Source organism: Salmo salar, chromosome ssa17, assembly GCF_905237065.1.
Source record: "Salmo salar chromosome ssa17, Ssal_v3.1, whole genome shotgun sequence".
Classification (NCBI taxonomy): Eukaryota; Metazoa; Chordata; class Actinopteri; order Salmoniformes; family Salmonidae; genus Salmo; species Salmo salar.
The window spans coordinates 53,407,204-53,418,902 of NC_059458.1; the positions used below are offsets into that span (position 1 = coordinate 53,407,204).

At 40.7% G+C, this 11,699-nt stretch overlaps 1 protein-coding gene across 4 annotated transcripts; it reads right to left on the minus strand.

The window, feature by feature from the left end:
• Positions 1-814: 814 nt before the first annotated feature.
• tnni1 (troponin I, slow skeletal muscle) lies at positions 815-11,273 on the minus strand. 4 transcript variants are annotated; one of them, XM_014152809.2, is made up of 8 exons: positions 11,144-11,273; positions 9,782-9,813; positions 9,642-9,645; positions 8,140-8,181; positions 7,406-7,537; positions 2,117-2,206; positions 1,646-1,822; positions 815-1,294 (listed from the first exon to the last, which is right to left on the minus strand). In XM_014152809.2, exons 2-8 carry the CDS (start codon positions 9,790-9,792, stop codon positions 1,214-1,216), a joined length of 537 nt encoding a protein of 178 aa, XP_014008284.1. In that variant the 5' UTR covers positions 9,793-9,813; positions 11,144-11,273; the 3' UTR covers positions 815-1,213.
• Between the last annotated feature and the right edge of the window lie 426 nt (positions 11,274-11,699).

Here is an 11,699-nt window from a genome sequence, read left to right on the forward strand (position 1 = left end):
GGGTTAGGGACAGTAGCTGTCCTTTATCACAGAAAAACTATAACACATCACATCCATATAAAAATGAATGCATATTTACAGAAGCATGCTGCTTGACTTCTCCACCCTTTGTGGTTACATGGCAGGTTACACACCTACAGTATGTGTGCCTCTGTACCATCTGTATGATCTGCAGAGAGGATGCACTGTTCCATACAGCCTTTCCCTTCCTCTAGCCAGCTCTTTCTCTGCCAAAACATTGCCTCCCCTCTCCAATACAGTACTAAGGACTTAGACACTCTTATGACTGGTTTTATAGGTCATTTGTAGCTGCATATTGGTCGCAGTATGGTACCCATTTTAGAAAGTGCTTATGTTTATGTCTGCTGAATTCAACCAGTTTCGTTCGCTTTAATGGTATAATTCACCTGAACTACACAACTATTCAAACGTCTCTTTACTTTGCTAGTAGTCTTTGGCCCAGCTGACTTTGCCATTGATAACCGAAGATCAGTGATAGTGAATGATACCTCCAGGTGTCATTCGTAAGCACAAACCACCCACAGGTCAACTTTTAAATGAAAAGGGTAATGCTATAACACACCCTAGTGGTGATAGGATTGAACTGAAGTGACAGAGGTGAAAATGGCAACCTTGGTTAAACAGTACATTAGCTTGTCTATAGTGTCACCCACAGTCTGAAAGGAGAACTGCTCTTGAAAATCCGACACCACATTGAGTGGCTTATCCATGTAATTAACAGCATCTACACTGTATGTGTTTTTAAGATTTTCATATTGCATTATGGCAAAAGTAAACAACATGAAAGAGAACCTACTTCATCATATTTCTTTTAATCATAAATATTGGCAGATAAACCAAAACAGAATAATTGGTGTTTTAATAACAAACTGGAATTGAATATTTACAAATTGAACTAATATGATGAGTATATTAGGTTGTTCCACATTTGACTATTTTCTCTTTATAGGAATCTAAATCAAACATGAAATCAAGTAGCCAACACTAAATAGTTTTTCATAAAAATATTGATTAGTTCCCAGTCTTTATAGTTCCCACAGTCTTCAGTGTAAAATACCTCACACTTCATACTTTCCTCCAAAACACAATCTCACTGCAAAAATATATTTTTAGGAATATCCAAAATATGAATTAGTAAACAATCAGGTAATGCAGCCACAGATCTCTACAGAGCCAGTGTATTTGAACTGTTTTAGCTATTGAAAAGCTTCTTCCTGCCCTCCATTCCAGACATGGACTCCACATTCTTCCGCCAGTCACCTGGGTCCGCTTTCTGTGAAGAGAATCGACAGTCCTTCAAATGTAACCTTTATTTTACCAGGCAGGTCAATTAACAAAAACATCTTATTTACAATGACGGCCTGGTTACCATGGTCACGTACAGTATGGATGATCAAACGCGACTCAGACACAGCAAACAAGACCAATGAACTCTGTATCTTGATCAGTATCACTTGAGTCAAACCTTTACCCAAATGTGTTGAATTATTTGGAGTAAGTACCCATTGTTACCACATGTTTGTGTAGTTCGTACAAAGAAAATACAGTGCCAGCTAAAACAGTGCTGTAAACTATGACATTACAGAAGCCATTGTATGTTTATTTCTAAACTTCCCAGTCTTACCTCCTCTTCCTTCTTGTCCTTCTTGACTGTCTTCAGGTTGGACTTGAAGTCTGCCTTGGAGCTGAGTTTGGCTTCAGTCAGAGCCCCCAGCATAGCGTCGGCAGACTTCTTGACCCTCTTGAGGTTAGGTCGCTTCCCCCCTTTCAGCTCGTTGATCTTTGCATTCAGGTCCACGAGCTGAGATGTTCATACAGCAAAAAGGTTCACTCTCCTGTACCCTTAAGCTAAGCATGTTGCCATTTAGGGTCTTGGCATTTCAATGAACATGAAAATGCTTTCATTTGAGAAAGAAAGCATTTTGCGGCACTTTTTGAACTTCTAGAATATTGAAATCACCAATAGAAGTCAGTATAAAAATAGTTATCTTCAACGAAATACACTTTGAGGCACTTTCATAGATCTCAGGTAACTTCAGGTAACTGTCCTAAGACTGACAGCGTAAACTCATCATTTACATTACAAAAAACAAACCTCTTTCTCATTCTTGAGCACTTTTGCTTCGATATCGTATCGTGCCTCATCCACTGTGTCACATTTCCTGTGCAGTTCCTTACAGAGCTCCTGTGAAGAAAAAAGACTCAGTCATCTAGAAGCCACCAAAGACTGTTGAAAAAGTACTGTGGGAGGATGCATCAAACAAACTACAAAAGCCACCACTTTAAAATTCCACTCACTCATCAATGAGAAAGGTAGAAGGGTGACACGTCTAAACAAAAAGGGAGATGCTGTTCTTTACCAACAGCACACCAGGGAATAAGTCCAGACAATGTAAGCTCTGCCAGGACCTTGGATCAAGGGAGATACTAAAGTGTTTTAGTACTATATCTCTTGACACAATGATGAAAATAATCATGGCCTCCAAACCCTCAAGCTGCATACTGGACCCTATTCCAACTAAACTACTGAAAGAGCTGCTTCCTGTGCCTGGCCCTCCTTTGTTGAACATAATAAATGGCTCTCTATCCACCGGATGTGTACCAAGCTCACTAAAAGTGGCAGTAATAAAGCCTCTCTTGAAAAAGCCGAATCTTGACCCAGAAATTATAAAAAACTATCGGCCTATATCGAATCTTCCATTCCTCTCAAAAATTTTAGAAAAAGCTGTTGCACAGCAACTCACTGCCTTCCTGAAGACAAACAATGTATACGAAACGCTTCAGTCTGGTTTTAGACCCCATCATAGCACTGAGACTGCACTTGTGAAGGTGGTAAATGACCTTTTAATGACGTCAGACCGAGGCTCTGCATCTGTCCTCGTGCTCCTAGATCTTAGTGCCGCTTTTGATACCATCGATCACCACATTCTTTTGGAGAGATTGGAAACCCAAATTGGTCTACATGGACAAGTTCTGGCCTGGTTTAGATCTTATCTGTCGGAAAGATATCAGTTTGTCTCTGGGAATGGTTTGTCCTCTGACAAATCAATTGTAAATTTCGGTGTTCCTCAAGGTTCCGTTTTAGGACCACTATTGTTTTCACTATATATTTTACCTCTTGGGGATGTCATTCGAAAACATAATGTTAAATTTCACTGCTATGCGGACGACACACAGCTGTACATTTCAATGAAACATGGTGAAGCCCCAAAATTGCCCTCGCTAGAAGCCTGTGTTTCAGACATAAAGAAGTGGATGGCTGCAAACTTTCTACTTTTAAACTCGGACAAAACAGAGATGCTTGTTCTAGGTCCCAAGAAACAAAGAGATCTTCTGTTGAATCTGACAATTAATCTGGATGGTTGTACAGTTGTCTCAAATAAAACTGTGAAGGACCTCGGCGTTACTCTGGACCCTGATCTCTCTTTTGAAGAACATATCAAGACTGTTTCAAGGACAGCTTTTTTCCATCTACGTAACATTGCAAAAATCAGAAACTTTCTGTCCAAAAATGACGCAGAAAAATTAATCCATGCTTTTGTTACTTCTAGGCTGGACTACTGCAATGCTCTACTTTCCGGCTACCCGGATAAAGCACTAAATAAACTTCAGTTAGTGCTAAATACGGATGCTAGAATCCTGACTAGAACCAAAAAATGTGATCATATTACTCCAGTGCTAGCCTCCCTACACTGGCTTCCTGTTAACCTCTTAGGGCTAGGGGGCAGTATTTACACGGCCGGATAAAAAACGTACCCGATTTAATCTGGTTACTACTCCTACCCAGTAACTAGAATATGCATATACTCATTAGATATGGATAGAAAACACCCTAAAGTTTCTAAAACTGTTTGAATGGTGTCTGTGAGTATAACAGAACTCATATGGCAGGCAAAAACCTGAGAGATTCCTTTACAGGAAGTGGCCTGTCTGACCATTTATTGGCTTTCTTTGACATCTCTTTCCAAAACAAAGGATCTCTGAGTTAACGTGACACTTCCCACGGCTCCCATAGCCTCTCAGAGCCCGGGAAAAAGCTGAATGTCGTCATTCCAGCCCCAGGCTGAAACACATTATCACCTTTGTCAAGTGGCCGATCAGGGGACAGTGGGCTTAGGTGCGTGCACTGGTCTCCCCCGTCTTTCTTTTTTTTCCTCTATTTACCGAAACGCAGATTCCCGGTCGGAATATTATCGCTTTTTTACGAGATAAATTGCATAAAAATTGATTTTAAACAGCGGTTGACATGCTTCGAAGTACGGTAATGGAATATTTAGAATTTTTTTGTCACGAAATGCGCCATGCTCGTAACCCTGATTTACCATTTTGGATAGTTTCTTGAACGCACGAACAAAACGCCGCTGTTTGGATATAACGATGGATTATTTGGGACCAAACCAACATTTGTTATTGAAGTAGAAGTCCTGGGAGTGCATTCTGACGAAGAACATCAAAGGTAATCAAACTTTTGTAATAGTAAATCTGATTTTGGTGAAGGCTAAACTTGCTGGGTGTCTAAATAGCTAGCCCGTGACGGCTGGGCTATGTACTTAGAATATTGCAAAATGTGCTTTCACCAAAAAGCTATTTTAAAATCGGACATATCGAGTGCATAGAGGAGTTCTGTATCTATAATTCTTAAAATAATTGTTATGCTTTTTGTGAACGTTTATCGTGAGTAATTTAGTAAATTGTTAGTAAATTCCCCGGAAGTTTGCGGGGGGTATGCTAGTTCTGAACGTCACATGCTAATGTAAAAAGATGGTTTTTGATATAAATATGAACTTGATTGAACAAAACATGCATGTATTGTATAACATAATGTCCTAGGGTTGTCATCTGATGAAGATCATCAAAGGTTAGTGCTACATTTAGCTGTGGTTTGGGTTTATGTGACATTATATGCTAGCTTGAAAAATGGGTGTCTGATTATTTCTGGCTGGGTACTCTGCTGACATAATCTAATGTTTTGCTTTCGTTGTAAAGCCTTTTTGAAATCGGACAGTGTGGTTAGATAAAGGAGAGTCTTGTCTTTAAAATGGTGTAAAATAGTCATATGTTTGAGAAATTGAAGTAATAGCATTTCTAAGGTATTTGAATATCGCGCCACGGGATTAGACTGGCTGTTGCGTAGGTGGGACGATTTGGTGCCACCTACCCTAGAGAGGTTAAGGCAAGGGCTGATTTCAAGGTTTTACTGCTAACCTACAAAGCATTACATGGGCTTGCTCCTACCTATCTTTCCGATTTGGTCCTGCCGTACATACCTACACGTACGCTACGGTCACAAGACGCAGGCCTCCTAATTGTCCCTAGAATTTCTAAGCAAACGGCTGGAGGTAGGGCTTTCTCCTATAGAGCTCCATTTTTATGGAATGGTCTGCCTACCCATGTGAGAGACTCAGTCTCAACCTTTAAGTCTTTACTGAAGACTTATCTCTTCAGTAGGTCCTATGATTAAGTATAGTCTGGCCCAGGAGTGTGAAGGTGAACGGAAAGGCTGGAGCAACGAACCGCCCTTGCTGTCTCTGCCTTGCCGGTTCCTCTCTCTCCACTGGGATTCTCTGCCTCTAACCCTATTACAGGGGCTGAGTCACTGGCGTATTGGTGTTCTTCCATGCCGTCCATGGGAGGGGTGCGTCACTTGAGTGGGCTGAGTCACTGACGTGGTCTTCCTGTCTGGGTTGGCGCCCCCCCTTGGGTTGTGCCATGGCGGAGATCTTTGTGGGCTATACTCGGCCTTGTCTTAGGACGGTAAGTTGGTGGTTGGAGACATCCCTCTAGTGGTGTGGGGGCTGTGCTTTGGCAAAGTGGGTGGGGTTATATCCTGCCTGTTTGGCCCTGTCCGGGGGTTTCATCGGATGGGGCCACAGTGTCTCCTGATCCCTCCTGTCACAGCCTCCAGTATTTATGCTGCAGTAGTTTATGTGTCGGGGGGCTAGGGTCAGTCTGTTACATCTGGAGTATTTCTCTTGTCTTATCCGGTGTCCTGTGTGAATTTTAATATGCTCTCTCTAATTCTCTCTTTCTTTCTTTCTCTCGGAGGACCTGAGCCCTAGGACCATGCCTCAGGACTACCTGGCATGATGACTCCTTGCTGTCCCCAGTCCACCTGGCCGTGCTGCTGCTCCAGTTTCAACTGTTCTGCCTGCGGCTATGGAACCCTGACCTGTTCACCGGACGTGCTTGTTGCACCCTCGACAACTACTATGATTATTATTATTTGACCATGCTGGTCATTTATGAAAATTTTAACATCTTGACCATGTTCTGTTATAATATCCACCCGGCACAGCCAGAAGAGGACTGGCCACCCCTCATAGCCTGGTTCCTCTCTAGGTTTCTTCCTAGGTTTTTGGCCTTTCTAGGGAGTTTTTCCTAGGGAGTTTTTCCTAGCCACCGTGCTTCTTTCACATGCATTGCTTGCTGTTTGGGGTTTTAGGCTGGGTTTCTGTACAGCACTTTGAGATATCAGCTGATGTACGACGGGCTATATAAATACATTTGATTTGATTTGATTTGATGGCTACTATCTGCACCCCAAATAGCATCTTATTCCCTACTGCTTTTGACCAGAGCCAAAGATGGGTAAAGATACTATCTTGTTACAATTAAAAAATACTCTAAAGACCATTGTGTCAAAATAAAATAGCAAAAACTTTTCCAAGGTACATAATCAAAACACAGCTATTTTATGTATTTTCAAAATACATTTGGAACTACACGCCTTCACTACAACAACATTCTCAGTAATGGTAACATTTTTATTTTATTTATTTGCTATGATTGTGATATGTGGTTGTTTATCTACCTTAGTTGAATGCACTGACTGTAAATTACTCTAGAGAAGAGCGTCTGCTAAATGAGCAAAATGTAAAAAGAAACAATTGCAAAGCACACTGGGTATTAGTTTTGGCCTTGTTTCGGGGGAGGAGCTCATTAGAATAATTCCCTGCATGCTTTGCAAGTGTTAATCTTGGGACATTTACATATTGATAATTTGCCAGACACTTTTATCACACCATAGTGCCATCAGACTTCTGATACCAATGCAGGGTGAAAGGAGGCCAAAAAATTGTGAACCAATATTAAAAAAATGAAATTTTTACCAAAACAAATACAAAATAAAAATACATAAAAAAGCAGGTCTCAAAAGTACTGTATCTTGTTACAAAATACATTGGATTGTAGTTCAGGCCAGTGAAATACAAAGGACAAATTTAAATACTGCCCATCTCTGACCAGAGCCATATACCAGAGCCATATACACTCTGGACAATAGAAGTGCAAGATGGCGCCGACAGAGATGGTCGCCTCGCTTCGAGTCCTTAGGAAACACTATATAGGTACTTGAACCTTGGGCCTTAGCGTTATGTTAGTGCACCTGAAGCTCTTGCACAGATAGGCCGGAGAGTTTCAGCGGTGGTACTCTCTCGTTTAAGGTGCTTTCCCTCTCCGTCACCTTGTTGCTTTGCTCCTGGACCAGCAAGACCCCAGCTTTCTTCAGCAGTTTTTGCTATAAGGAAACATGGCTGAACAACTTAATGATGAGACAATACAATTCATAGTTCAACTGATGTACAAAATTTTGTGTTTTCAAGTATTTTTGGACTTTTACTTATTTCAGTTTTGGTGAACATGATTTTCAAGGCACTTGTATGTTGTGGTTGATGTTGTTGTTGTTGTGTGTGTACAGATGTAGCATCTTAATTTGATCATTCTTTGGTGCTGAGAATTTGGGGATTTACATAAATTCACTGAAAACCCACACTAGCACACAGTTATATTAACAATATTGCACTTTTCATCCAGCCTACTTTTGGCAAGGTAATAGCCTAACCACCTATCAAGCAACATTATGGACTAAAGCAGGGGTGTCAAACTAATTTTGCCCCGGGGCCCACATTTACTCTTCAATGAGGTGCGGAGGGACGCACTGAAAATGTGTTATATATCCTCACTGTCAAAATGTGAAAAAGTTTGTGACAATATGCTGTAGGTCAAATTAAGATCCTACATCTGAACATGTGTACTAGTCATATGCAGCCTGCTAAACATACATGTGCTATCAGTACTATGAATACATTTTCTTTTTCACTTCCATACAGACCGACCTACCTTCAGCAGTAACCTGCGAGTCGCTGAGTACTTTGTCTTTTTCTGGAAGAGAGAGATGAGACATTACAGGTATATAATAGGCTCATTACAGTCACTAATGATGTTAGCACATCTTCATATGTAGGTAGGCTCATTCATTACAGTCACTGATGATGTTAGCCTATAGTCATATGTGGTCTCTATTATAGCGGAGCTACAGAGCATACAACAGCCTGTCTCTGTTGATTAGGATGAGCTGTGGTTCCTAATGTAATAGAATGTAATGCTCTGCCACCAAATCACCAAGGATTCATTGAAGCACAGTCTTAGAGAGCAAGGGGCTCATTTCTACTGTGTATGTGGCTTGATATTGATACCAAATGAGTCCTTCTGTGTTGCTCCAGTGGTCGTGGGATCATTTGGATGATTATCTGATAGCCTGAGACAAATGGCCTTGTGACACGACAATTGCTCAGTAATTACTGATAGATTATAATGTCTAACATGTTAAGTCGCACAAGCTGTTGCCAAGATATCAGTGTGGCTATTCGTAAACATGCTAAATGCCTGCATAGCATACAGTTGAAGTTGGAAGTTTACATACACCTTAGCCAAATACATTTAAACTCAGTTTTTCACAATTCCTGACATTTAATCCTAGTAAAAATGCCCTGTCTTAGGTCAGTTAGGATCACCACTTTATTTTAAGAATGTGAAATGTCAGAATAATACTAGTGAGAATGATTTATTGCAGCTTTTATTTCTTTCATCACATTCCCAGTGGGTCAGAAGTTTACATACACTCAATTAGTATTTGGTAGCATTGCCATTAAATTGTTTAACTTGGGTCAAATGTTTCATGTAGCCTTCCACAAGCTTCCCACAATAAGTTGGGTGAATTTTGGCCCATTCCTCCTGACAGAGCTTGTGTAACTGAGTCAGGTTTGTAGGCCTCCTAAATTGTTTAACTTAGGTCAATTGATTTTGATTTTCCTGTGATGTCAAGCAAAGAGGCACTGAGTTTGAAGGTAGCCTTGAAATACATCCACAGGTACACCTCCAATTGACTCAAATGATGTCAATTAGCCTATCAGAAGCTTCTAAAGCCATGACATAATTTTCTGGAATTTTCCAAGCTGTTTAAAGGCACAGTCAACTTAGTGTCTGTAAACTTCTAACCCACTGGAATTGTGATAGAGTGAATTATAAGTGAAATAGTCTGTCAGTAAACAATTGTTGGAAAAATGACTTGTGTCATGCACAAAATAGATGTCCTAACCAACTTGCCAAAACTATAGTTTGTTAACAAGAAATTTGTGTAGTGGTTGAAAAACGAGTTTTAATGACTCCAACTTAAGTGTTTGTAAACTTCTGACTTCAACTGTATGTATAGAGTATCAAAAGGACTGTTACAAAGGTTTAACTGTGCACAACAAAGCAAAGTAATGAACAAAAGGGCAATTTTAAGATATTAGGCACAACAAAAGGTATGAGGGGGGAAAATATGTCCAAAACTGACTTACCGGTCTGTTTCAACATATTGCAAATCAAACAAACAAACAAACAAATCGAAAGAAGGCGTTATTTTCTGTCCCATATTGACAACATTGCCATAGTTGTGTGATTGATTGAAAGGCACAGAGTGTGACAGTTATAGACTCACCCCTCAGACATGGCTGTTCTGGTTTATGAGTACTGCTGGGGAGCCAACATAGTTGTGTGATTGATTGAAAGGCACAGAGTGTGACAGTTATAGACTCACCCCTCAGACATGGCTGAGTACTGCTGGGGAGCCAACATAGCTGTGCTCAGAGGTTTATTGGCAGAACATTCACAACATACGGAAAGTTTCAGAGATGTAAGAGTCAATGATTCATACTAGGAACAATTATCACATATGAAAATAAGGTAATAGTTTACCATCACACATGTATTAGACTTGTGATTATTATGAGCTACTGGGTGATAATCAAGGTCCCCCACAAGGTCCTCATGTCCTGACTTGGATAAAAGAGACTGACCTTGGCTCTCTTATTACCCAGAGAACAGGGGTTCACTGTCAAGGTTAATAGAGTCCTTGGATGGAATTGTCTGATGATAGAGAACGATGAAGGAGAAAAAGGTTTGAATACTCAAGATTCTTTTTTATTTCTCCTTACATTTTCTCTGCATTTCTCCTCTCCTCTCAAGTGTGGGGTGCTATACCCTTGAGCCATTATCACCTTTGGCGCTAGTGTGAGCTACTATGCAAGGTGAGATTTTGACTGACCAAGGGCATTGCTGCAGTATCTGCCGCACCAGGCCACCAAATAGCTGAGGTCCATTGAGTAAAAAGGCTGTCTGCTTTAATGTCACCATTGTGACATTACAAGGAAAGATCAAACTTGTGACCTTTCCGGTGGCATGCTGTTCTACTGGTACAGAAGCCTTATTAGCCCCGCGTGTTAAGACAAACCCTCTGGGCTCCTCACACGTCACAATAAAGTAGACACACACACACACACACACACACACACACACACACAACAGACTCATGCTCACGCACACACGCGCACACGTCTCAGGTTGCCCGCTCGCGCCACTGAGTAACGATGGGAGGGGACTCAAAAGCAATGCCCCAATTTACGACCAAGCAAGTCTAACACCAATAAAATACAATTTTATTATGAGAATTCCTTGTTGTAAATATAGGCGAAGATATGAGGTGTGACCGCTTAAGCATTAACACACTAACCCCAATGAGGTAAACACAAACTGGACACACAACCAACTGCTAGCAACTACTTCATCTATTTGTATCCTTAACTTCTAGGAAATCTTCCTTGAAAAGCGAACACATTTCCCTTTTGAACCATGTCAACCCAAATTATATTTTACATGGCAGATTGCTCTAGACAATGGTCTTAACCAAAAATGTTAAAATACTTGAAACATTCCAAAGAACTATCTGCTTTTATTGATCTCACATATTTCTCAGAATATTCTTTGTTTTCATAGACTGAGCTGAGACGATCGGATAACTTACCTTTAAAAAGAGAAGCCAATCAGAGAGTGAAAGTGTAGCGGTGATGTTGTGCAGGAAAAATCTGTTTATGATTTTGAATGATTGATTTATGCTTTCTGCTGCCTCATGTGAATGGCTCTCTAAAATAGGCCCCTCTGTTACGCCTCCCTAACACACATTGGCCACATTTTGATCATCATGTGTTTGCTTGTGTGTGTGTGTGTGTGTGTGTGTGTGTGTGTGTGTGTGTGTGTGTGTGTGTGTGTGTGTGTGTGTGTGGACCCTGCCCAACCTGTCCTCAACCCTTGACTCACTGCGCTGATATAGACATAAAGGGGAAGAATGGCACTTTACTTTGACATGTACTGTAGAAGAGTTATATGAGGGCGGCTCATAGTAATGTATAATGGGCGGCAGGTTCCTAGGCTGTCATTGTAAATAAGAATTTGTTCTTAACTGACTTGCCTAGTTACATTTAAATTAAAAAACATGTCTGGAACAAAGTTTTTATGCGGATTGCGCTATACTGTATTATTTACTGTAGTGTTTTTGCAGACATTACTGTAGCATTTACTAT